We start from the raw sequence: 27739 nt of genomic DNA, 5'->3' as shown, positions 1-27739 counted from the left end.
TGAATGGAGAAGTGCATAGAAATCCTTAAGCACACAGCCAAGACAACACAGGAGTGGCTTCAGGACAAGTCTCTGAATGTCCTTGAGTTTCCCAGCCAGAGCCCGGACTTGAACCCAATCGAACATCTCTGGAGAGACCTGAAAATTGCTGCGCAGAAACGCTCCTCATCCAACCTGAGACAGAGCTTGAGAGGAGTTACAGAGAAGAATGGGAGAATATCCCCAAATACAGGTGCTCCAAGTGTAGCTTAAAATACTGTACAGTAAAATACTCAGAAATCCTGAAATATAACCCTTTTGGTTAGACTGCCACTTAAAAAAGGGTTATCTTTGATTTCAGAGTATAAAATAAAAAAAATCATAATAGATGTTATACGTTTTAATATTTATTTCCCTGAACTGTATCTGACGACACCCAAACAAAACAAATCGCACAACCTGTCTAAAGTGTCTGAGTAGGATATCATGCTATGCAGGTGGCCCATTGGGCACAGACATACATTCAATATCATTCCACGTTGGTTCAACATAATTTCATTGAAATGACATGGGAACAAACAGTGTGTGCCCAGTGGGATGCTACTGAGCACTGGAAGTTTATAAGACACAACGATGAAGTGAGTGACAGAAGAGTTGCTCTTCTATCAAAAAATGCATATGTTAATTATGTTTGAAGTTCATGTTTCTTGATGAAGTGAACATGCACTTCTTGTAATTATCTAATTATATTTTATACACATTTTAATCATATTTTTCATGATTGCAACAGAAGATTCAGATAAGAAGCAGTAATTGAGGGTTAAAGGTGGGCAGCAAAGGTTCCAGGGGGGGGGCTGCAGAGTTCTTCTCCCTAGAAGTGTCTCCATCACACCTCCATGACTCTTCCGATCTGTTAAAGAAACTTAATAAGAACTTCAAGTTATGGTGGTTGAACAACTTTTATTTAGCTCTTTTTCTAAAATGCTGCCAATAACGTTGTTTTCTTACCTTCTGAATTGTTTGCAATTAGTTTTCATTAAAAATGGTTGATACACATTCTTATATGCCAATTGTTGAATGTTAATTATTACCAGTTATGTCCAGTTTGTTTATCACACTAATAAACTGCAAAATACATTTTTTTAAAGAGAATGGCTGGGCAATGCATTATTTATTAAATGTTTCATGGCAGTTCAGGAATACTACAGTATTTGAAAAGTTTGTTCCAATGCAAAACATTGCCAAGGAAACTCAAGAAATGCATAGAACAGAATGTATATTACATGTTTTATTTCAAATCAAGAACATTAGATCTTGGGACACACTTCAATGATTAAATACACACAATAAGAATTCCTTTGCCTATTCGGTTACAGAAAACAAATAAAATGTGTATGATAAAGCTTTGCTGAAAACAAGTTATTTTGGCATTGTTCATTCTCAGCTAGTGTTTCTTAAATTAAACAAAACAAACAAAAAGAACAAACCTAAGCAACAAAGAATAGATGGCTCAAAATCTATTCAACACTAAGAATATGAAAACGTAGCACCTTGTACCAGTCAACATGTTTTTTTTGGGGGGGACTGGTTTGTAGTGGATAAGAAGCAATGATATTGAATGGGGAGCCTTAAGGATGGGATTAAATAATAATTAAACATAAATGAAAAGGGTATAGAACATTTCCCCTCCCCAACTGATTCTTTTGGACTGGGGAGGCAGACAGTACAGAACAAAACACTTTGATCAGATTAATTCTGTCATCAGGTGAAAGTGATTTGACTACTTTGATGTCAAATATCAGTCTGTTGTAGTTCATTTTACTCAGGACTCATCAACAATATTAGAATACAAGTCCCACTGTATACTTGGTGCCAAAACATGACAGTCCTGCCAAAAGAAATACTGTACATTATGTGCTGCTAAAATACAAAGTAAAATGAGCTCTGACGGTTTCAATGGTTTCTAATAAGAACTAAAGCTAACCCTAAGGCACTGCTCAAAATAAAGCAAAATAATCAAATAAAAAAAGATAGGGAGAGGCAGTGCAATCTAGCTATGGAAACTGGCAAGACTCATGAACTACCACGTCTCCCCTAAAACTCATTACATCAGTAAAACAAATGGAACACCAACAGCAATACCATATGTGGCATTGACTAGGCCTATAATGTTACTTAAAACATTGACAGACATTCCCCACTAATTGGTGAACTTTTGCTGACCAGAGGTAACAACAACCAGGTCTGTGATAGGCCCACGGTATGGATGATAACAATCCTACATATGGTTATTATATATAGTGAGAGAGGCCATTCAGGAAGGGAGTTCCACTCACTGTTCCTTTGAGACCTCGGCTTGATCGAAAATATAGTTTGATGCAGGTCTCTAGCAATATCATTTTTATTTTCAATCAGTGCAAAACTTTTGAGTCAACGTTAGCTTAGCATAGTTAGGTTGATGTCTACATCCACACCACTTCAAAACACAAATGAAAAAAAAAACTAAATGAAGGGAAAAAGTCGTCAAACACATATACTCTCTAGTCTTACAATAGTGGTCCTGTTTGGCTCAGTTGGTAGAGCATGGTGCTTGCAATGCCAGGGCTGTGGGTTTGATTCCCACCGGGGGACCAAAACAAAAATGAATACACTCACTACTGTAAGTCACTCTGGATAAGAGCAGCTGCTAAATGACTAAAATGTTGTGGAGGATACAGAGATATACATATAGGTGTGGACTAGGTTATTGTAGCAGTAATGGAGCTTTAGTATAATGTTTCAATAAACTGTTCTGGCTACAGTACCAATGAATACATCATGCCACGTATTTCTAGGGAATTCAGCATTTTACATGCAAACAAGTGTGCTCTCCTTTGAGTTGTACTGTACTGATGAAACCAGCAACATGAAGGATTGTTTCATTTCAAAGTTGCATATCCAAATATGTTTTGTCAAAAGCAATTCAACAAAAATATATATATTTTTAAATCAGTTTTGTTCAATGTTGTATGAGACATACATTAAGGAAAACAAGTTAGATTTACATGGGTGCCTTCAAGATTTCTGTTAAGACATTCCGTTATTAACATTAGATCCCAATCATATTTGGTATGAATGTATTTACTATAAAGATTATTTTTCAACAATAAATACTAAATTAAATATATTAAAGTAACTGTCCAGTTACCAGATTTCTATGAAATATGACATATAATGAATTACAATGTGAGAGAAATAGTTGTTTTCCTTCCACAGTTTTTGAATGAAGAATGTAAAATTATTTTTATAAAAAGAATGCTATTCTGTGTTGGAATGGTGTGGGCATACCTCAACAACAGAATGGTGTGGGCATACCCCAACAACAGAATGGTGTGGGTGAATACCGGTCATTAAAAATATTAATTTGAGTAGACCGCTGATTGGCCAGCTCACATCATCCTCTATAACCCTCAATCTCAACTCTGGATTTCGAAGTTAGTTCCACTGCATTTTTTCATTGTACCCTCTAATCAGGGACTAATTTAGACTCTGGACACCAAGTGAGTGCAATTAACTATCAGGTAGAACAGAAAACCAACAGGTTTAACCCTCAAGATCTGATTGCTGTAATTGCAAAATAATAATGAAGTTCACTTGTGTGTACATAGGGGAAAGTGTTTTGTAAACTAAATGTTGAGCACTACATGCAAAATCAATGTATACAACAACACTTCTTGATTTACTGTACATAATATGCAACCCTCCATAGCTTATTCTCATACCTACCCACAACAATGTAGTTACTGCCTCTGCAAATATGTCATCTTGATGTATGTACCTTTGTCAAGTATAACAGCCCTGTTGCCAGTGGAGACTGTACATGGAAGATACTTTGATACAAAATAATCAAGTTATTATATGTTGAATCCTGTCTTAGAGTCACCCAGGATATTAAAGAAAGATAATAATATTGGGCCCATTTAAATCAGACAGCAGATTTTAATGAGATTTTATCCTGTTTACAATTGTGGTTAATTAATCTAGCGCATCTGTAGGCTTTTGTCATATTTTCTAGTGGGGTCCTATCTGTAGTAGCAGTAGTATAGTTGCAGCCTGCTTCATGTCACTGTTTTCAGTACTTTTCCATCTTCCCCAAGGATTAAAATTGCCCCAAGGACTAAAAACAACAAAACTTAAATATTCATATAGAGGTAAGACGCTAAAGTGTATTTACAAATGTCAAGCAATAAGTAAGGGCCAAATATGCCAATGTATAATTTTGCACTTAACATTCCTCATATAGTGAACATGGTCAGGCAGCTAGTATGATACACCTTCACTCCATAGTCTCTTCAGCACCAGGAAAGACACCATTTCCACCATGAGAAAGTGAACCCAGACCCATATTGTAAACCTCCCAAATGCACAAATCAAACTTATATATATATATAAAAAAAACATGAATATGCAACAAAAGTGTGACAGGTTTTGCTGTGTACCATGCTCAAGCCTGCCGTGCAAGTATCCTAGCTGTGCATGCCACTCTTTCCCAGAGTCCCAAAGCGCGCGCGCACGCACACACACACACACACACACACACACACACACACACACACACACACACACACACACACACACACACACACACACACACACACACACACACACACACACACACACACACACACACACACACACACACACACACACACACACACCTCTATGAGCGATGTAAATACATTCTATAACAAAAAAATGACATGGAGAGGGACGGAAGACATACAGTTGGTTTCCCTGACGACAAAACCTCCTGATGTGATAGGAGGAGAGGCATGGAGACAGTGGTTATCCAATGAGTTCCCCAGCTGCCTGTGCTGTGTGACGTCATAAAGGTCCTATCTATCCTATACTCCAAAAAGATCATCTAAGGCCACAATGTTCATCCAGAAAGGAAAGTGTAAACACTGCAAAAGAAGAGAAAAGACAGTCAGCCACACATCCCTTGTGGGATATCTATTTTTTAAAGGTCCATAATGTAATTGTGTATGACCCGACTGTTTTCAGACAGACATTTTAGTCATTTAAAGCAAGTCTGATAAGCAGTAGATCCATTATATGTGCAATATTTCTGTTTCCCCCCCCACAAGTTTAATTTTTGCTTCTTTTACTTTCGGATTTGTACATCAGCTTCAAAGAGCTGAAAAATATTTCTGGTTAGAAAGATATTTAATATTTTGGGCTATAAAGATATTTCACAGTGGTTTAGATGGTACAACAATTCTCTATATTTGCTTGATGTCACAAACTGAAATCTGGCGAACATTTTAGAATTTTAGAAAACAGGAAAAGGCAGGGCTATTTCTACATATTGCACATTTAAGAAAATCAAAAAGAGTAGTACTAGATAGAAGATAATTTTCTGACAATATTAGCCTATAGATTATGGAGGAGTGTCCGTGTGTAGGAAATAGAGATGTGATGGAACAAACCCATTTATTTAAGGCACTTCAATAGCTACTCCTAGAGTCCTGTTTAGGAGTCGACCCACTGTTGAGGATTTCCTCTTCCTCTGCATCCCCCTCCTCTTCCTCCGTCCAGCCTCCCAGACGCAGCGGGGTGGGCATATTAGACAGGCTGACTGCTGTGTGGACGCTGTGCGTCTGAGAACCTGATTGCGTAGATAGAGGGTCGGAGCATAGACAGTTGGACAACTGGATGTCATAAGCTAAAAACTATCAACTACCAAACACGCTCCATCTGACGTTAGCCAAGATCTTATGTAAGTAAAAAAAGATGAATGACTGTTTCGTACCAGCGTTGCTGCTTAGCTCTCTCATTGGCACTGGGTTCTGCCACTGGCCGAATGTCCTCTGGTGGGGGAGTGAGTTCTGTTGGTGGACCTAAGGACAGAGTGGAACACACGTCACACACTCGGTGTGTGTGTGTGTGCGTGTGTAGAAAGGTAAATGAAAAGAAGGACCCTGAGGCCACCTCTTCGAGGTTACCTACCTCATGCATGTAAATAGCATGGAGACTCATCTCAGCAGAGGCAAACTCTGATAGCAATGTAGTGCTCTTCATTCGAGAATCACTCCCTGACATGCTGAGGAAATAAAAACAAGCTATTATCAGCAAGTCTAAAAAAAACATCGAAGTACATCACTTAATTCACAGACTATGAACTAACCTCATATTCAATCAATAATGCATCTTCGACAAGCAGGTACTGTATCAAATCAATCAACACTTTTGCATTATGGATGAACCTAGAACAACAGTGTTGTGTTTGCAGTGTGTGTTTGCAGAGCATGGTGTCGGTCTACCTACCTGTCGATGATGGTGCGGTCACTGCAGTACATGGTGCTGTCGGGGTCGGTGGAAGGCAGATGGACATGCGAGCGGGAGCGGCTGGCGTGGGGGAGCTGAGAGTGGGAGCTGGATAGAGAGGCCAGGACGCTGGCGGCGGCAGAGGCAGCCGTGCTGGGAGGAACGAAGCGGCGGTCTCGGCCTGGTAGGCCTGACGCGGTCAGCACAGGGTGGGCCAGGACACTTGCCAATAGGTTGTCAGGCTGGACAGGAGAACATAACCCAGAGGGCAGTATACAAGCAAATTGTCAAGATATAACTCAACATACTGTAATCCAATAACAAACCTTAGACAAATTGCAATACATTGACATCATTGTTGGATGAAACAGTTGAATGACTAGCAGAGTCTGGTTGCCATTATAGTGTTGAGGCAAAAATCTACCTGTGTACTAACTGTGACTGACAATGAATTAGCTGGATGGGGATGTGGGTGTAGTGGGGAGTTACTGTAGTTACTAACTTCATTGCCGGACCCGTTGGAGAGCAGTGAGGAGCAGAGCGGGGCCTCAGAGAGCAGCAGCTGGGTGGGGGGTCCTCCCTGGGCATCCTGGTGCACCTTCTCCTTCAGATGGCTGATGAACACTGAGCTCTCCTGGGGGGGCTGCCAACGGGGGTTCTTGATGGTGAAGTGCATCAGAGACAGCTCAGTCTTGCCGTTCTCAGCCTGCTGGTACACAGACGCCTCCGTCTGGCCCTCAGACATCCACTGAAACAGACAACGTGTGACAATTACTCACTGGAACAATGCAATATTGAAACAAATTTACTATGCGGCCTCCCGAGTGGTGCAGCGGTCTAAGCCTTTGCATCGCAGTGTTGTGGCATCACTATAGCCTGGGGTTCCATTCCAGGTTGTGTCACAACCGGCCGTGATCGGGGCTCCCATAGGACGGCGCACAACTGGCCCAGCGTCGTCCGGGTTAGGGGAGGGTTTGGCCGTTGGGCTTTACTTGGCTCATTGCGCTCGAGTGACTGCGTGCCGGGCACCTGCAGTTTTACTTCAGTCGTCAGTTGAAAGGTGTTTCCTCTGACACATTGGTGTAGCTGGCTTCTGGGTTAAGCGAGCGGGTGTTAAGAAGTGCAGCATGGCGGGTCATGTTTTGAAGGAAGCATAACTCGACCTTCGCCTCTCTTGAGCCCGTTGGGGAGTTGCAGTGATGAGACAAGATAGTAATTGGATGGCAATTGGATATCACGGAATTATGGAGAAAAAGAGGGTAAATAACAAAAAATAAAAATAACTATAACTATGCATAAGTGACTAATATCAGGAGAGGACGCATTCACATTCATTTCTGATGCAATAATGACGACCTGGTGATCACTGACCTAAAATCAGCAGTGAGAATCTTCATTTCAACAAAGTAATGACAATACTTTCCATATCAAAGTCCCTTTCCCATACCCTAAATTACAGGCACTAACCAGAGGGTTTCCATGACGACGGATGTCCATCTGTGCGAAGGAGCAGATGTCTCCAACCCCGACTACCTCCACAGTGAAGTTCCTGAAGAAGTCGATGATGTCCAGGGACTTGTTCCTCAGTAAGAAGATGAGAATGAAGGGCGTGACGATGGGGCTCAGCAGCTCCTCCAGGATAAACAGCTAAACAGACAGACAGACACACACAGACACAAAGACAGACAATACTGAATGAGGATTTGGCGCTATTCAGACTTGAGATCTGCATCCTTAACTTGAATTTTTTACATAGCCTATGTCATTCACTGATTGTTAATGAGAGAGTTGCGAGTAAAGTTAAGCACTTTGATCAAGGCTGAATACTTTCCATTGTGTCCCCCAAACAAATGATTAAAGTGGCATAAGATGAATTAGTTCCTGTGTGGAAAGTGACATACAATATTATGGTGAGGTCATATGAATTGGAGTGTACAAGAATAAGTTAATACAATTAAAGCACTTGTTTAGGCATTGATCAAATCTTGAGCAAACCCTTACATGTGTGTTACAAGTAGGGCTGTGGTGGTCACAAAATTTAGTCAGCCGGTGATTGTCAAGCAAATAACTGTTGGTCTCACGGTAATTGACCATAAATTAACATAAACATATTTAACATGTCCTGGCTTCCACACCATTACAAAAAGTATTATAAATCCATGTAATACAGTCTACACCTTCACAATAAATCTATTATTTATGTTAGACAGGTCTAAAGAAACATGATATTTCAAAAATAAAGTATATTTCAGAAGAAAAGCAGAGCATACTCTTGAGTTGTCCTTATGTTTTGCGGCAAATCCAAGATGGCACGATGTCAAGTCGTTTGTCTGTGACTAGTACATTTTAACCTACTAATAACCTATTTATTTATGGTTGAGTAACTTCCTTGTTGTGTAGTGCAAACTTTTTTGTTTTTGCTGGTGTAAAGATCACAGGTCCTCCTCAACTTGGCACTTCATTACTTGAAGTTAACCAAAGTAACCCTATCTCTGGCTGGCCTGAGGTCCTCCTTCGTCCGCGGAGCGTCTCGTCCAAGCTGCTCCTTTTTGCTCTTCGCCTGGATGTCAGTGGCAGCTCAACAATCCCCAACCCATTCTCAACACCCAATCTACTCACATGCGCAAACACTCACATTCAGACTTATACATACACGCGGTCCCTCTCTCCCCTTACCTTTGTTGGCCTCTATTTTTTTCATTTATCAGAGAAAATGACAATTTTCGTGGTATTGCTTTGTACACTGACTTTACTGAACTCTGGAGAAAACGAACAATGTCGCTGGGTGAGTACATCTGACAATGTGCTCTCCTGTCCATTAGACAGGAACTCGCTCTTTTTCACTCAGTCCACTCGTCCATGTGCCTATGTATTTGTGGCATGATGTGAACAGTACGAATGTGTCACTACCAAAGTCTAATGGTTTTAAATGACTGTTTTGTATTGTCTGGAAACTCACTTGTAGAATTCGCTTGGATTAGGTCTCTTAAAAAAGAGAAGCCGTGCAAGGTTATTAAACCGAGGTGCCTAGTTATTCTTCTTTTGTTGATATCAGGTAACGTGCAACCTAACCCTGGCCCTGATATGCAATGTCTACAAACCCCCTCTGATTTTAAATCAAGATCTGGTTTTGGTATTTTTCATTTAAATGTACGCAGCCTGTTGTCAAAAATTGATGGGGTTAGGATTTGGGCTAAATCAACTGATGCTGATGTAATTGTGTTTTCTGAAACCTGGCTCAGCAAGTCTGTTTTTGATAAGGATATTTGTATAAGTGGTTACAATGTTTATCGCACTGATCAAGTTAAGAAAGGTGGGGGTGTGGCTATATATGTAAAAACTAAATTCCCTGTAAGTGTGGCAAAGTCTGAAACTATTTGTAAACAGTTGGAATTTCTTGCTTTGAATATTGAGGTTTCAAAGGGTCTCTCTATAACTGTGATTGGCTGTTATAGGCCCCCCTCTGCTCTCGGTGATGCATTTTCTTCTTTGACGCACCTTACGTCTAAACTTCTTTGCAGTGAAATGATCTTGATTGGTGATCTCAACTGGTGATGGTTAAAGCCGGTGTCTGATGATTTAAAAATGTTTTGTAATTCTATGAATCTTACCCAGTTGATTAACTCAACCACTTGCCCAAATCTTAAATGCCCAGATAAATCTACCCTGATTGACTTGATATTGACAAATGTTCCACATAAATATTCTGCGGTTGGTGTTTTTTTGTAATGGTTTAAGTGACCATTGTGCTGTTGTTTCTGTTAGAAATACTAAGGTTCCTAAGACAAACCCACATTTTATTCGTAAGATAAATCTGGCAGCTGATTTCATAGCTGAGCCACTTACATAACTGTTCAATCTAACCCTGGAATGTAATGAACTTCCGAAAATCTGGAAATCAGCATTTGTCCTACCACTTTTAAAAGGGGGAGATCCAGCTCTTTTAAATAATTATAGGCCAATCTCAAAGCTGTCACCCCTGGTGAAAATACTTGAAACCCTTGTGAGTGAACAGCTAAAATAGTTTTTATTTACTAACTCTATTTTATCAATGTACCAATCGGGCTTCAGGAAGAAGCATAGCACAATTACATCAGCCATGAAGGATTTAAATAAAGCCATTGACAAAAAGCAGCACTGTGTCTCACTTTTTATTGATCTCTCTAAGGCTTTTGATACAGTTGATCATGCTATACTAAGGCAGAGATTGTCGAGTGTAGGTCTTTCAGAGCATGCAGTTGCATGGTTTGCTAACTATCTGTCTGATAAAACTCAGTGCACTCAATTTGATGGGCTTATGTCTGTTAAATTGTCTGTCTTTAATAGTGTGCCCCAAGGCTCTGTACTTGGTCCTCTCTTATTCACTATTTATATAAATTATTTAGACAAAAATGTCCAAAATGCGCAACTTAATTTTTATGCTGATGATACTGTTATTTACTGTTGTGCCTCGTCTCTTACAAAAGCTTTCCAGAACTTGCAAACTGCTTTTTATACTGTTCAACATACATTGTGTCAATTGAAACTTATCCTCAATACTGCTGTTTTTTATTTTGATATACTCTTGTGAATTCTATGGTTTTTACTAGATTACTTGTAGTTTTTCATGTTGTTTGTCTGTCATTTTTGTATTGACTTGGTGCTGCCTATCTTGGCCAGGACGCTCTTGAAAAAGATATTTTTAAATCTCAATGAGCCCTTCCTGGTTAAATAAAGTTTAAATAAAAATAAAAAGTTAGGTCCTGATGAGGCTATGCCAAATGGCTATGGGCTACACTAGTTAATTTAGAAGACAGGACTTGCCTAGTTAAATAAAGGTTAAATAAAAACAGATATATCAACATCAACTGTTCAGAGGAGACTGTGTGAATCAGGCCTTCATGGTCAAATTGCTGCAAAGAAACCACTACTTAAGGACACCAATAATAAAAAGAGACTTGCTTGGGCCAAATTTGAGAATGTTGATTCCAACCGCCGTGTCTTTGAGAGACACAGAGTAGGTGGACAATCTCTGCATGTATATTTCTCACTGTAAAGCATGGAGGAGGAGGTGTTACTGTGTGGTGGTGCTTTGCTGGTGACACTGTCTGATTTATTTAGCATTCAAGGCAGTTAACCAGCACGGCTACCACAGCATTCTGCAGCGATACACCATCCCATCTGGTTTGGGCTTAGTGGGACTATCATTTGTTTTTCAACGGGACCATGACCCAACACACCTCCAGGCTGTCTAAAGGCTATTTTACCAAGAAGAAGAATGATGGAGTGCTGCATCAGATGACCTGGCCTCCACAATCACCTGACCTCCACCAAATTGAAATGGTTTGGGATGAGTGGGACTGCAGAGTGAAGGAAAAGCAGCCAACAAGTGCTCAGCATATGCAGGAACACCTTCAAGACTGTTGGAAAAGCATTCCAGGTGAAGCTGGTTGAGAGAATGCCAAGTGTGCAAAGCTGTCAAAGGCAAAGGGTGGCTAAAAGAATCTCAAATATATTTTGATTTGTTTAACACTTTTTGATTACTACATGTGTTATTTCATAGTTTTGATGTCTTCACAATTATTCTACAATATAGAAAATAATAAAAAGAGAAGAAAAACCCTTGAATGAGTGGGTGTTCTAAAACAGTTGACCAGTAGTGTATACTAAATAATATATAGGTGACATTTGTTTTGATTTAGAAGAGACCATTATCATGAACCTGTATCGAAACAGGGGCAGCGGGGAAAAAGACATGTCATCTACGTACTTAAATAGTGAATGGAGGATGATTTTTCCCATGGTTCACTTTCATGCCAGCCAGGTAGGCTATATTCCAGTTTTAAAGAAGCAATGAGCTTAATATTAGGAAAGTTGAGAAATATAGTAGGCTTAGCCTATAGAAAGCTAATAGGATCCTTCTATTTTTATTAGTGGCCATCACTGTTTTCTTCCACAATTGCATAGCCTATAGAAATGTTGCACAATATGAGCTCTCACAAAGTGTTTGATTCGATTTTTGATTACATTTGCATTGATGTCCAGAGTGACAGTTACCAAGTTTGGTAGGCTACTAATGACCAGCAGCAGAATCAGAGCTTGGAGAAGACTAATTACCGTGACTAAACGGTAATGTGGAATTTGACTGCCTTCATGACTCATGACTACCAGTGTGGCGGTAACACGGCCACCGCAACAGCCCTAGTTACAAGAGCATTTCAATTTCAGATCGTATGTCATAAAGTCATACACTGACCAGCTGAATCCAGGTGAAAGCTATGATTCCTTATAGATGTCACTTGTTAAATCCATTTCAATAAGTGTATATGAAGGGGAGGAGACAGGTTAAAGAAGGATTTTTAAGCATTGAGACATGGATTGTGTATTAGTGCCATTCAGAAGGTGAATGGGTAAGACAAAAGATTGAAGTACTTTTGAACAGTGTATGGTAGTAGGTGCCAGGCACCTGTTTGTGTAAAGAACTTTAACGCTGCTGGGTTTTTCACGCTCAACAGTTTCCCGTGTATATCAAAAATGGTCCACCACCCAAAGGACATCCAGCCAACTTGACAATAGTGGGAAGCATTGGAGTCAACATGGGCCAGCATCCCTGTGGAATGCTCCCTGTGGACATCTTGTAGTCCATGCCTCGACGAATTGAAGATGTTCTGAGGGCAAAAGGGGTGCAACTTAATATTAGGAAGGTGTTCCTACTGTTTTGAACACTCTGAATAGTCCAGCAGTCTCTATTTACTGTCTGGCCCTTCTCACCCACCGCTTTGTACTGGAACAGCTGTGCCACCTCGTCCCGGGTCTCGCTCTTGTTGGCGTTGCCCCTCCAGTGGTCTGGCATGTAGTGGATGTGAGCAAGCACACACTGCAGCAGCTGCTCCGGGCACCACACCATGTGTTCGTCTGGGATGAAGGACCTAGGAGGAGGGCATATTCACATACATCATCTCTCTATTTCACACAACATATTATATGGATTATGGACAGACTGGTATGTCTGGGGGTTTAACATATGCTGAAATATTCTCTAACAAAGATGTTTCCTTCTGCTCCCTCGCTCATTACTGTCTGTTAGAACTGGTGGGGTGACAACAATATGGTGGAATCAAGGTGGAGGTGTTGCATACCAACTCTGCAATGGGAAGGGGTAAGGAATGCATTTTGCAAATGATACACAGCCACAAATCACTGCAAGATCATCCTGAGAGGTCACCATTCCCCCTGTCCCCTGGCTTACCTGGTGATGGTGATAACCACTCCCAGCACGGTGATGGCGGTCAGGATGTGCTGCACGGTCAAGACATCCTCATCATACACGGTCAGTGCGATGAGCACGGCCAGCACCGAGCCCGAGAAGAACGCCACGTTCTTGGCCAGCACGGTGAGGAGCGGCGAGGTGAACGAGTTCATGTACTTGGAGATGGGCTTGTAGCCGCGGCCTAGCCTGCCGTGCAGCTCGTGGTCCAGCTCATTGAAGTGGCGCAGGTAGAGGCGGCCGAACATAGACCAGCGGCGTGCTCCCAGACTCCCTGGCTCCCTCCTGATGATCTCGGTGTAGCTGAAGAAGGCGTAGAGCACCTGCCACACCAGGATGAAGGGGCAGAGGAGCAGGTTGGCCACGCCTAGTAGAAGAATGATCCGGCTCAGCTGCTGGGCCAGCTCCAGACGGTTCCCTGCTCGCTTGTACTTGGGGTGCAGGTTCCATTTGTTCTGGAACAGCGACCCCGGACCCCAGAAGAGAATCAGCTCAAAGTTGTACTTGAGGCCCTGGGTGAGGAACACCAGGTTTCCCAGAAGGGGGAGCTGAAGCTGTACAGGTAACAGTGACTTATTGACCATGGCCACCATGTAGTTCTTGAATCGCAGGATGCGGTGGTAGATGTCCAGCTCAGTTAGCTCCTTCTTGTGGATACACATCTGCTGCTCCCGCTGCAGGCTGATCAGACGGTCCTGGACCTCCTGCCATGTGAAGTTACACAGCTCGTCCTGGAAAGGGGAGAGGTCAAAGGTGTTCAGACTTTGTACCCTGATATGAGGGACACCTACTTGCAGGTAAGCTGGGTGGGTATAACAAACATTTATCTTTATATATTTTGAAACCAATGGATTCCAAGAAAACTGACAACTACAGAAAGCTAAAATGGTCTGAAAAATCTGCATACCACTGTTTCATGAGACTCTAGGATCAAACGTAAAATAGGGTCAATTATCCCTTAATGTGTTATTCCTGGTCACTGAAACCTTTAAGGGGTTGACATAAAATGTCAACCCCTTATGTCCAGTGGACATTAAAAAAAAGCCTTACCATGCTGATCTTCAGTGCTTTGATGTAGAACTGGCGTATCTCCCAGTAGCTGAGGATGTTGCAGAAGACCTTGATCATCCGGTAGACCCAGAAGATGGTCGCCATGATGAGCAGGAAGATGATCCAACTGTTCTCCTGGATACTGGGGAAAAGAAGGGATGAAATAATTCATATTTTTATTCTCTGTTTGACATTAAAGGTTCATTTCAATGAATGGAAAATGCATGTGTATAGAGGGTATAAAACATTAGGAACACCTTCCTAATATTGAGTTGCACCCCTCTTTTGCCCTCAGAACAGCCTCAATTCGCAGAGGCGTGGACTCTACAAGGTGTTGAAAGCGTCCCACAGGGATGCTGGCCCATGTTGACTCCAATGCTTCTCACAGTTGTGTCAAGTTGGCTGGATGTCCTTTGGGTGATGGACCATTCCTGATACACAAGGGAAACTGTTGAGCGTGAAAAACCCAGCAGCGTTGCAGTTCTTGACACAGTCAAACAGGTGCACCTCGCACCTACTACTATACCCCTTTGGATGATGATGCAGGCCATACATAGAAGGTCAAAATTATTTATGTGCACCATTGATGTATGACCATAACTAACTATCTACAAATGAGAGTAAAGGAGCCTTATAAATCTGTTAGTTTAAGACTCCTCACAGGTGACCTGAACCAGCCTTATAGTGTAATGTATGTTCATCATTAGTGAGGGTGGGGGGGTTGGGGGGAGGTTCCCTAATGCTGGAAGTTTGGGAACCCCTGATCTAGGTAACCACCCTGGTATACATATTCAGGAGAATGAACAATGAACATAAACATACATTCAGGAGTTGAATTTGGATGTTTAAAAAACTCAAAAAACAACGTGACAAAGTTAGGCTACTTTTGAATTTGTGTGACATCTTTTTAATTTCCAGACCAATTCAAATGTTAAACTAGAGAGGAGTTAGGGGGAGGATGGGAGAGCAGGCAAAGTCTGTGGTTTTAAATGATGGGACATGCTGTTCCTCGATTAGAATTCCTAGCAGTGGTGTGTCATCATCTTCCGTCTAAACACCCATTCAGTCATGGAGGGTTCTTAAAGAAGGGATTCGGGGGGGGGGGGGCAGCCTAAGATTGTGTTTGTGTGCAGAACCAGATTAATAATATGAAAACAGGAACGCTTGTTTATCCATATTGGAAAGAAATGTGACTGTGGTGGGGGTGGAGGGGACTGGGTCTAGCAGCAGAGCTTGGGTGTGTCATGGGGTCCACAGACTGCCTGCCCAGACCTCAAAAGTGACTCCTTTCAGCTACTCAGTGAGCTGTCCCTGTGTGAGACTTACCATGTAGGGGCTATCCATTACATTGTTTTCCCTGGTATTACTCTGAACACAGTGCACTGATACAGAAATAACCTGCTTCAAGAACCTGTCATCAACTACAGGCTGACGGTGTTGCAACTTGCCTCGTGTTTCAGGCCGAGGCTATGCGGATGATTTAGTATTTAGAAATAAACAATTCAAATGTAGTTGCAGGGAAGTTAATTCATATTTCAGATTTGTCTTTGACAGAGAAGTCATGACTACCAAAGCCTTTGCTCGGTAGGTCTAACTAACTAAGCTCTTCAACACAAGGGTTCACCTAGTTCACAGGACACAAGGCTAACTAAAATAACTTTGGATCAAATTTAATTAAAACAGCAGCCCTCCCTCAGTCCATTGAACACAATTAGACTTACATGCCAATAGCACTCCAAATTAATTAAATTAATGTCAACTTCCAATTAGATAATAGAAAATGACAATGATAAGACTTCACCACTCATAAGAGCTCATATCGCAATTAGCATCTCTGATAAACAAGAAAATGATTTCTTCATCATAATGTTCTGAGTGGAAATATAACCCACAGGCAATGTGAAAGTAGGCCAGAGCTCTGCGCTCCACAGTGTATCTCTATGAATGTGAGCATGTTTTACAGTAAAACCTCATCTGACACAACCCAATAAGCAAACATTAGCCTCAGAATTACTGGTCATCGTCACATTTTGCTGGAAATTCCCTTTTCAGGCCTGATGAAGTTCTGCAGGCTCTGAGACGTATACCCTGGTATAATTATGTCTAGTCACAAGAGAATAAAATACCCAATGTCATGAAGAAGGATTTACATTCTGGCATTAGCAGTTTTTTTTGGGATCCCCATTAGTGACAGCTAGTCTTACTGAGGTCCGACATATAACGAATAAGACATTACACACAAAATAATTTACAATTGACATACATGTAAAAACATTAACAAGTAGTGTGTGTGGGCATCTATCAGTTACACATACATGGCAGTAAATACACATAACAAGTAGGTCACATGGGGGAAAGGCGTTGTAGTGGTAAGAAAACCACCCAATTTATCTATGCAGTCAAGCACTCAGATTTGTTTCTGAGGGATCATGTACAAAAACAATAAACCTGAACTGGCAACAAGGACAACTATTTCTACCTCAACTACATATTCTTATAGCCATCCATGCCTATATAGGCTACCAATCCATCTATTAAGCCAATGCTGATTGACCTACCTCTCAGTGCACTGCTGGCTTGGTAGGATGGCATCAGGCAGAGAGACCTTGTTCCTGTCCAGGGGGTTCTGGCCAGGTCCTGTGTGGTTCACTGCCCGGTTGGCAAACAGTATATCATACTCCACACAGTTGAAGAGGAATGTTGTGAAAGTGACCACAAACAGGAACTGACTGCAATAAGGAGTTTGAGATGTTGGGGTTAAACATTAGCCGATATAAACTTTGAATATTGTCTTAAAATTTGAAACATTCTTAGATTAACATAAGGTTGGTAAATAAATGGATATACTTACAAAAGTTCAAAGAACTCTGATAACATCATACAAGCAAAGCCATTTTTCTGATGAAACTGATAGATGTGGAAATTTGAGTTAAGGAAAACAGAGTTGAGTGTTTTTTAATCAAATAATAAGAGTGATGTAGGTTTTTTAAAAGTAGACTTAATACATCCATTACAGAGAAACAAAACCACAACAAAGCAACGTAAAGTGAACCAGTATGGCATCAATATCATTAAAGTACAGAGGACGTTCTGGAAGGACACACATAATTGAAAGTCGTTCTCCTGAGGCAAGTCTCTTATTTAAAGTCACTGTGCATCACGAGTTGCATTTATTTACAGCCACATTGTACTGTCAGAATCATATTCATGTCAAAGCGGTGTTTAAAATGGCTCCTTCCTAAATTAGATTGTTAGGTTATAATAATGATAACAGACATGATAAAGCTGCAATTTTAAACATCATACTGAAAGTAATGCTTATTTACATAACAATAAGCTACAATACACAATACCAGTCAAAACTTTGGATGCACCTACTCATTCAAGGGTTTTTCTTTCATTTGACTATTATCTACATTGTAGAATAATAGTGAAGACATCAAAACTATGACTTAACATATATGGAATCATGTAGTAACCAAAAAATTCTAAATATATTTTATATTTAAGATTCTTCAAAGTACCCTTTGACTTGATGACAGCTTGCACTCTTGGCATTCTCTCAACCAGCTTCATGAGGTAGTCACCTGGAATGTGTTTAAATTAACAGCTGTGCCTTGTTAAAAGATAGTTTGTGGAATTTCTTTCCTTCTTAATGGGTTTGAGCCAATCAGTTGTATTGTGACAAGGTAGGGGTGGTATACAGAAGATAGCCCTATTTGGTTAAAAGACCAAGTCCATATTATGGCAAGAACAGCTCAAATAAGCAAAGAGACAGGACAGTCCATCATTACATGAAGGTATGTCAAGAACTTTGAAAGTTTCTCAAGTGCAGTCGCAAAAACCATCAAGCGCTGTGAAACTGGCTCTCATGAGGACCGCCACAGGAAAGGAACACCCAGAGTTACCTCTGCTGCGGAAGATAATTTCATTAGAGTTACCAGCCTCTGAAATTGCAGCCCAAATAAATGCTTGACAAAGTTCAAGTAACAGACACATCTCAACATCAGCTGTTCAGAGGAGACTGCATGAATCAGGCCTTCATGGTCAAATTGCTGTGAAGAAACCACTACTAAAGGACACCAATAAGAAGAAGATACTTGCTTGAGCCAAGAAACACAAGCAATGGACATTAGACCGTTGGAAATCTGTCCTTTGGTCTGATGAGTCCAAATTTGAGAATTTTGGGTGCAACCGTCATGTCTTTGTGAGAAGCAGAGTAGGTGAACGGACGATCTCCACATGTGTGGTTACCACCGTGAAGCATGGACGAGGAGGTGTGATGGTGCTTTGCAGGTGACACTGTCTGTAACTTATTTAGAATTCAAGGCACACGTAACCAGCATGGCTACCACAGCATTCTGCTGCGATACACCATCCCATCTGGTTTACACATAGTAGGACTATCATTTGTTTATCAACAGGACAATGACCCAATACATATTCACGCTGTGTAAGGGCTATTTGACCAAGAAGGAGATTACATTTACATTTACATTTAAGTCGTTTAGCAGACGCTCTTATCCAGAGCGACTTACAAATTGGTGCATTCACCTTATGACATTCAGTAGAACAGTCACTTTACAATAGTGCATCTAAATCTTAAAGGGGGGGGGGGTGAGAAGGATTACTTATCCTATCCTAGGTATTCCTTAAAGAGGTGGGGTTTCAGGTGTCTCCGGAAGGTGGTGATTGATGGAGTGCTGCTGTAACCGATGTGAAATGGCTAGCTAGTTAGCAGGGAGTGAGCTAATAGCGTTTCAATCGGTGACGTCACTCGCACTGAGACCTTGAAGTAGTTGTTCCCCTCCGCAAGGGCCGTAGATTTTGTGGAGCAATGGGTAATGATGCTTTGAGGGTGGCTGTTGTCGATATGTGCAGAGGGTCCCTGGTTCGAGCCCAGGTAGGAGCAAGGAGAGGGACGGAAGCTAAACTGTTACACTGCATCAGATGACCTGGCCTCCACAATCACCTGACCTCAACCCAACTAAGATGGTTTGGGATGAGTTGGACTGCAGAGTGAAGGAAAAGCAGCCAACAAGTATGTGGGAACTCCTTCAAGACCGTTGGAAAAGCATTCCAGGTGAAGCCAGCTGAGAGAATACCAAGAGTGTGCAAAGCTGTCATCAAAGTAAAGGGTGGCTACTTTGAAGAATCTAAAATATATTTGGATTTGTTTAGCACTTTTTTGTTTACTACAGTATTCCATGTGTAATTTCATAGTTTTGATCTCTTCACTATTATTCTACAATGTAAAACATTTTTGAAACAAAGAAAAACCCTTGAATGAGTAGGTGTCCAAACTTTTGACTGGTACTGTATATTGCCAGATAAACATGTTTATCACAAACATGTCTTAAAAGGATATTCTTGTAAAGAAGTTGTCCAGATTCTTGATATGGTGCCATGAGTCTGCAAATTAGGGGTGGGAATAAAAGTAACATTGAGACTTAATGAAACCATTACTTTTGTTCAACAAAACAGCAATAACAGTAGTAATCAGGTATGATTTGAAGAAAACAACAACTTCAGTTAATCTAGAGCCTTGGCTTATAAGAAATAGTAGTAGTGTGTCATTCATTACAAGGAATCACATTATCACACCAAATCATATTATACCATAACATAGCCTTTATGTCTATCCCTGATAGAACAATATATATTACGTTATAATATAACCAGTACAGTACCACTCAGGCCCTCTGGAACATGCACTAATAGGTCCTCCTCCCCGGGAGGTGAGTCCTCCTCAAAGTCATCAATCCGCTGGTACTCCTGGTAAGCTTCAAAGTTCGCCATGGTCCTTCACATTCTCCACTGTTCCTCCTCCAGTAGGCAAGTTGGGAACACACACAGTGTTATTGATTGGAAAGAGCAGCATTCATCAACGACGAGTGTCAGACACAGTGAACACACACTACATAGATGATGTCAGCTGTGTGAGACAATTCACAGCAAGATGAGCTGTCAACAACATTCAACTGGAGAGTTAGATAACCAAGTAAGTGTAACGTTAGATTTAAATGATCTGGTCTATTCTTGCCTTTCTTGGAATCTAACGTGCTAACGTTAGCTAGCAGTCGTGTTCACGACAGTGTGACAGGTAACTTTGGCTAGCTAACAGAAATAGGCATAACGTTACATAGCTAACGTTAGTTAGATTGACTAAATATTGTGTTATGTTTGTTACTTGTTGTCAACAACCAACCAGTCATTTTACAGATAACTAACGTTAGTTAGTTAACATTCGCTAAAGCGAAATCAGACAGCTGGGGACAGCTTGCTACTGTAGCTATTATGCTAGTTAACGTTAGTTAGATACGTAGCATTACAATGTGACGTTGAATGGTTAACGTTACCGAACACCAACAAAGGCAGCAACAAACTACCATGTAGCTAACTATCTAGCAAGGTAGCTAAGTGTTCTTACCTCGATCAGCTTATTTTCTTGCTTGCCAGTCAGTTAACGTTACTCGTTTATCCTTGCCTTGATGTACTGCTATTAACGTTATTGTTCCCTTCACGGTCCATTCGCAGAATTCTAAATTCAAATGGCCTGGACTTCAACGTTATGTGTCGAGCTATTGGAATAACCAATATTATATATTTAACTAATAGATATTAATGGTTGCTAATAACCTAACTAACAGTAGCTGGCCAGCTAAATATCTAGAGATCATTCGTGGGCTTCCACTGTTTTGTCTTTCACAAACATATGTCAACAAAACACAATTTGACGTCACTTAATTTTAACGATCGTCACTTCCGCGAGACGAGTGTCTTTTTTTCTCTTCTTTTTCCCAATGACAGAGATAATCCAATGATAATGAATAAAGATTCATGTTGTAGCCTTTTAACATTGTTTTTAGCGATCAAAATACGTGTTTTGTTATTGGCATTAAACATGAACCCATTTACTGTGCCAATGAGATGCATTCTGGGATAGTGTCAACATGGCAGCCTACATGTTGTTCCTTGTACCCTTCTGAGTTAAGCGCTCAGATTCTTTGAATTTTGTTAGATTTCCGTGAAAACGTCTAAATATGTTTCACTTACTTTGTAATAGAGTCAGCACAACTGCACCGTTGCGCCCCGTCTACTCGCATTTGAATAGAACACACGGTTTATGGAGACAGCCACGGTAGGACAACGTTCTAGTTGGCTAATGCCGGTAGTCAGCTGATCAGACAGCTACTATAGTTACAGCCCTTAGACTTTGCACTAGCTAATATGATTCCTTATGAAAACAATATTAGTTCAGCTCTGTCCCAAAGTTGTAAGTAGTGTTGTTCACTGTTCAGTAAAGTGATTTTAATGGAATGGACCATCCAGAAGTGTCATGCCTTTTGTAACTTTTTTTTGTCACTATTTTAACAATACATTGAGTGAAAAGCCCACCACATAGTTATTATTAGTTGTTAAGCTCATGTTGTCCATGTCCCTCAAACTTGTATAATACAGATCACACTACAAACAGTACAGCTTGTTATATTGTTTGTTTGTTTTGTTTTCGTTTCAGATCACGGCTATACACAACACAATTGGCCAATGCAGGCAACTCCTCTGACAGCCAAGTAATGCTGCTGGGCGTATCTGGGGTCTGGCTCAAGCAGCAGTTCGCCAATCTGCCTGCTGGATGTCAAAACCACCAGGAGGGGCCCTGAAGTTCATCTTGGGGCCAGTGGTTCTCACCATCTCTGCTCGAGTACTTGGTAGTGTAGCATATTGCCAGGCAGATGTGAATAACAATGTTCTACTAGAGCTTCAAGCCAAAGAAACTGAGCCTGAGTTCGACTGGCATATCCTGTGGGAGTTTGTCAAACCCCAGCTTTTTGCCCTTCTTGGTGCTGTTGTGGTGAGCAACATAACTTAACACTACTGGACAATCTACTGTTTAGACAGTAACATGTTGGCTAAACTCCAGTGGTGTTTTAATTGTATTGGAATGCTGAGATATTTCAGACCAATCATGTTTTTTTTGCAGCTTGCTTTTGGTGCTGCCATCTTGAATATTCAAATTCCCCTGATGTTGGGCGATCTGGTGAACATAGTGGCACGCTACATGAGAGAACATACTGGGAATTACATGAGAGAGATGAGGGGACCTGCTCTGAAATTGCTGGGATTGTATGGTCTCCAAGTAAGTTGTTTGTCAAAAAAGTCATTGTCAATGATTTAATTTAAATGTAGATTGAAAAATCTACTTCTGTGGAATACATAGAAAGACAACATGGTCATGAAATCTCTTTCCTGGCTTCAGGGTCTGCTCACGACTGGTTACATCATCCTGCTTTCCAGGGTAGGGGAGCGAGTAGCAGCAGACATGAGAAAGACTCTTTTCCAATCTTTACTCAGGTATACACCCAGTTGCACTAATATATATTGAAAGCAACAACAGGTAGAATAGACCAGTTCCAAGACAGAGAGTAGAGTGACTGACTAGATGTCACTAGACCTGCTATCCACTGTCCAACTTTTACTCTTGCTAACACAAAACTTGGCATTTTTGTTTCAGGCAAGATGTAGCCTTCTTTGATTCCAACAAAACTGGCATGCTGGTGAACCGTTTGACTGCTGATATTCAGGAGTTCAAGTCTTCCTTCAAACTGGTCGTCTCTCAGGTATGGCTGCGTACATATGAATTTATTGGATAATTAAAAGTAGTAGGCTGCTCCAGCCGAAGACAACATGCATTCAAAATTATCTAGGATAAAAACACAATAAAGCTTATTTCCATTGTGGTTCCCTATGCACTAACCTATCACATATTGCCATAACTTTTCAGTATAACTTATTAATTAGCTGTTGCTCCCATCTAGAGACAGTTCACAAGATCGAAATCTAATGATATTGCCTCAATTACTCATATCTACAGGGCCTGCGGAGTGTAACACAGACAGTTGGCTGTTTCGTGTCCCTCTATGTCATCTCCCCTAAACTCACTGGTATGACAGTGGTGATACTTCCCTGTCTGGTGGGGGCAGGAGCTCTGATTGGCTCATTCCTTCGCAGGCTGTCCCGATTGGCTCAGGAACAGGTGACACCATCACTCATTCTGACTCATTCACTATCTGAAACACATTAGAGAAATAGATAAGTGTCAACTGAGAAAGCATTCCACTGAGTTTATCAGAACTACAGCATGGAGAATGGTGTGTGCTGAGCATTGGTGTCTGTCTGTGTCTAGACTGGTATACAGTATGTGTATTGTTGTGGGTGTGTAGGTGTCGAAAGCAACAGGGGTGGCAGACGAGGCCCTTGGCAATGTGAGGACAGTGAAAGCCTTCGCCATGGAGGAGCGAGAGATGCAGTGAGTGACAGTCTATTATAGTCCAAATCAGACAATATTATCAGACCTGCCTTATAATAAAATCAAAATTGTCTTTCAAAGCATTGCTAATTTCACCCCTTATTAGAGGGATTGTGTGAAAGAATGTAACAATTTGTCTGTGTTTTGCAGGTTATATGCCTGGGAAGTGGACAAATCATGTGAGATGAATGAATCTCTAGGCTCAGGGATAGCTGTTTTCCAAGGAATGTCAAATATCGTCCTGAACTGTGAGTTCCTTTTATCATGAATAGTGGATTGAACTTGCTATTTATTTAAGTATGCCATTGCTTATCTGTTACATGGTTCCTTTTCTTGCAGGCATTGTTTTAGGCACCATCTTTGCTGGTGGGTCATTGATGGCAGGTGATGAAATGTCTCCAGGCGACCTCATGTCTTTCCTGGTGGCTTCACAGACGGTGCAGAGGTAAAATATTTGTTGTTAGGAAAGATAACACTTAAGCTCATCTCTCACACTGTAACGTGCCAAATGCTTGCATTATCAAATGGAAGTGTTCAATGAACGTTAGGTGAATAACAAATTGGATTTGACCTTTCCTTCGGTTATTTTTCTTAGGTCTTTGGCCAGCATCTCTATCCTGTTTGGCCAAGTGAGTAAAGACTTGACGTATAGAAGAAGTCAGAAATACATTGCTATCAATGTAGAGTTTCAGGTTTCACAAGGTGATCAGTTGATATGGCAATAAGAAATTAGAACCTACCATGTTTTGCAGATGGTCAGAGGCCTCAGCTCTGGGGCCCGTGTTTTTGAGTACCTGTCTTTGGAGCCTACCATTCCACTTTCGGGAGGAGGCCGCATTCCTTACAAATCTCTGACAGGACGGGTGGACTTCATGAACATTACTTTCAGGCATGACCACATCAGAAAGACAAAATTAACAAAAAGACACACAAACACATACAAATTATATATATCAGTAAGTGACATTGTTTGTATTTGTTTTTCCACAGTTACCCAACGAGACCTGGCCAACGGATCCTAAAGAACTTCAACCTCATCATCCCCCCCTGTAAGACTGTCGCAATCGTTGGAGAGTCCGGAGGAGGTAATGTTCCATGCGTTCCCATGGATACAAGTTCTCAATTAGTCTGATTACATAAACATAATGAAATATTTATGAAAATGATGTGACAGTTCTGGTTCTCCTGCACTGCAGGGAAGTCCACAGTGGCCTCCTTGTTGGAGCGTTTCTATGACCCCAGCAGTGGTGTGATCATGTTGGATGGTCTGGATATCCGGACACTGGATCCATCCTGGCTCAGAGGACAAGTCATTGGATTTATCAATCAGGTAAATGTTCTAGAATAATCATTCTGTTTTCTAGTGCATAAGGATGTTCTAGGATCTTCTTTCAGAACTGCTTCAGATTTGGTTGTTGTCCTCCGTAAGAAACAGCCTTCTTGTGTGATTTTTGCCATAATAACAGTGATAGCAATGTTACTTTGTTATTAACAATTCAGAACCCACCCCTGCGTGTAGGAGCCTGTGCTGTTTGGCTCCTCCGTGATGGAGAACATTCGCTTTGGAAAGCCGGAGGCCACTGATGCTGAGGTCATCAATGCTGCCAAGCAGGCCAATGCCCACCGCTTTATCACAGGCTTTCCAGATGGATACAACACTGTGGTTGGTAAGTGACAGCACATATTTGAGAAAAAAAAACATATTTTTTTGTGAATGGCCCAGTTCTAACATCCTCTGATTTATTACTAGTCTATACCACTCTAATAAATCCCAGACACACATATTCAAATCAAATGTGCTTAAATGCTTTTTAACATAAGTAGTACTAATTGCATTATAATAAGTGCTTTTACTGAATATTGTACCTCTGTGGACACACAGGTGAGCGAGGAGTGGCTATGTCAGGGGGCCAGAAGCAGCGTATTGCCATTGCCCGCGCCCTGATCAAGAACCCCAGCATCCTGGTCCTGGACGAGGCCACCAGTGCACTGGACGCAGAGTCAGAGCGGGTGGTGCAAGAGGCTCTGGACCGGGCCACCACAGGACGCACTGTGCTCATCATCGCCCACAGACTCAGCACCATCCAGAGGGCAGACCTCATCTGTGTCATGAGCAATGGACGCATTGTAGAGGTGAGGGAGCGGCTAAAGCACTGAAGGAAGAGAGGGATGTCTATTGTCCTCTGTCCCATTGGTGTTTTTTTCCAGACACGTTTTCTTGTCATTAAAGTGATAATCATAAAGTTTTTTAAAGAGCATCGCAACACGTAATGATGTATGTCAATTTAACTACAAATGCTTGGTTGTATAGTTTTTGTCTTGTCTCTTCCTAGGCTGGAACTCACACGGAATTGCTGAGCAAAGGAGGGCTGTATGCTGACCTGATACGCAGGCAGAGATCAGAGGGAGAGAAGTGAACACTACTTTGAAATGGCACAAAACTGTAGGCCTATATCATGAACTAGGGACAGCCTTTTCATAAGAAATGAAAAAGATGCATAGGTATTATCACTTGTTTTGTTGGTGTAAAGTTGATTTAGTTTAATGGTCCAATTCCATTTTTTTTTAAGCCAAATGTTGGACCAATTGAATTATATTTTGTGGCCCAAGTAAGGCTGAAATTGCAAGTGTTTATCATGTGTTTATAGGAAGGGAATACTAACTGTACAGGATGTGAATGTGGTTTTAGCAGGGTTACTTGGCCCTGTGTCTGTACATTTTGCAATACTTATAATCATTAAATTCTATTCATCCACTAATCTGTTTTCAGAGAGAGCGAGAGAATGCTAATTTGGTACAGAGCAGACCTAACCCACTATTAAATTAGTTAAAACAGGAACATTATACATCTGGCTAGAAACAGAAAAATGTCCTTGTGTGCTACCTACAGTGCATTCGGAAAGTATTCAGACTGTCACGAACCGGCTCAAAGCCCGGAACAAAAGGGAGACGTGGAGATAAGGAGTAACAAAATATATATTTATTAAATAAGTAACTAAGTATAATATACAATGGTGTATGTAATCAGTAGTGTAAGTGAGTGTTTTGTATGCATGAATGTGATAATGCAGGGTGTTGAAAGATGCCAAAGCAAACCACCAAGAAACACAACAAAATCTATAAAGGTGTCTGCATGGAGAGTCTCTTCCATGAATGTGGAAGAGGTCTATTTATCCTGGGACACACCGGACCCAGGTGTTTCCCATGTAGCTGACGACCCTCCCAACTCCGCCCACCCGCATCCTAATAAGGAAACAAGAACAAAGAGAGAATACGGCAGACAGAGTGGGAAGGTTGTCACATTCCCCCCAATTAAACCGGGGACCAACAAGGGCCCCGGAACAACGGCACAGCCTCTGCATCCCAAATTGATGAGGGGTTATGTGTTCACACCTCCACCTGCCCCAGCCAACCTCCTCCCCAGACCTCAGCAACCTTTGCACATAGGAAGCAATGTTTAAGAGGAAAGAAGAACACAAGACCAGGAGCGAACAGACAGGAACTTGGCACAAAAGACCACAACAGCTACAAACTCCAACGACAAGAACATCATGGTCCTTCTTAATTTTTACAACAACTCCCAACGATTCATAGTCACTTCCCAACGTAACAGAATTTCACTAATTTCAATCATTCAACCTTGTAGTGTTCAGCGATCTTCAACAGCTGTTCTTTAGTACACAAGTCTAACAGTTCCTCTGATGGAAAGCGAATGAACTTGTCTACATGAGACACCATAGTCATAAGTAAATAATCTTGCTCAACCCCTCTGCTGAGCACATCAGACCACAACCAGAGAAATGACAATCACCCTGGGCACCACAGAAGAGAGATGAGATACGGAGCTT

The 27739-nt window shown here is 41.2% G+C and overlaps 2 protein-coding genes and 1 non-coding gene across 3 annotated transcripts; 2 read left to right on the top strand and 1 right to left on the bottom strand.

Moving 5' to 3' along the window:
• Positions 1 to 1247: 1247 nt before the first annotated feature.
• LOC124009164 (autophagy-related protein 9A-like) lies at positions 1248 to 21640 on the bottom strand. The gene is made up of 15 exons (XM_046320709.1): positions 21012 to 21640; positions 20272 to 20407; positions 19950 to 19993; positions 17433 to 17497; positions 17140 to 17310; positions 14582 to 14723; positions 13514 to 14262; positions 13040 to 13193; positions 7753 to 7932; positions 6788 to 7033; positions 6286 to 6527; positions 5968 to 6061; positions 5771 to 5858; positions 5448 to 5626; positions 1248 to 4922 (listed from the first exon to the last, which is right to left on the bottom strand). Exons 2-14 carry the CDS (start codon positions 20378 to 20380, stop codon positions 5466 to 5468), a joined length of 2445 nt encoding a protein of 814 aa, XP_046176665.1. The 5' UTR covers positions 20381 to 20407; positions 21012 to 21640; the 3' UTR covers positions 1248 to 4922; positions 5448 to 5465.
• Positions 2536 to 2612, top strand: trnaa-ugc. The gene has a single exon. It is a non-coding gene; the product is annotated as a tRNA-Ala (tRNA).
• Positions 21504 to 26650, top strand: LOC124009165 (mitochondrial potassium channel ATP-binding subunit-like). The gene is given in 17 exon segments (XM_046320710.1): positions 21504 to 21722; positions 22101 to 22144; positions 22147 to 22436; positions 22566 to 22721; positions 22842 to 22936; positions 23097 to 23202; positions 23457 to 23618; positions 23806 to 23891; positions 24042 to 24139; positions 24231 to 24336; positions 24487 to 24520; positions 24644 to 24780; positions 24882 to 24976; positions 25088 to 25221; positions 25411 to 25558; positions 25774 to 26024; positions 26225 to 26650. Coding segments are annotated over 17 exon segments (2124 nt in total). The 5' UTR covers positions 21504 to 21624; the 3' UTR covers positions 26309 to 26650.
• Positions 26651 to 27739: the final 1089 nt, after the last annotated feature.

This window comes from Oncorhynchus gorbuscha, linkage group LG22 (genome assembly GCF_021184085.1).
Source record: "Oncorhynchus gorbuscha isolate QuinsamMale2020 ecotype Even-year linkage group LG22, OgorEven_v1.0, whole genome shotgun sequence".
NCBI classification, from domain to species: Eukaryota; Metazoa; Chordata; class Actinopteri; order Salmoniformes; family Salmonidae; genus Oncorhynchus; species Oncorhynchus gorbuscha.
The sequence above is the reverse complement of the archived record's forward strand: the minus strand, read 5'-3'. Positions and strand labels throughout refer to the sequence as shown.

What these genes read in the sequence shown, in the direction of transcription:
- LOC124009164 (XM_046320709.1), bottom strand. Translation starts at nt 20,380, where the DNA reads ATGGCGAACTTTGAAGCTTACCAGGAGTACCAGCGGATTGATGACTTT. An exon ending in AGCCAGCAGTGCACTGAGAG is followed by an intron (nt 14,724 to 17,139) that starts GTAGGTCAATCA and finishes TCTTTTCCCCAG; the next exon opens with TATCCAGGAGAACAGTTGGA. An exon ending in ATGCTATTTACATGCATGAG is followed by an intron (nt 5,859 to 5,967) that starts GTAGGTAACCTC and finishes CTCTGTCCTTAG; the next exon opens with GTCCACCAACAGAACTCACT.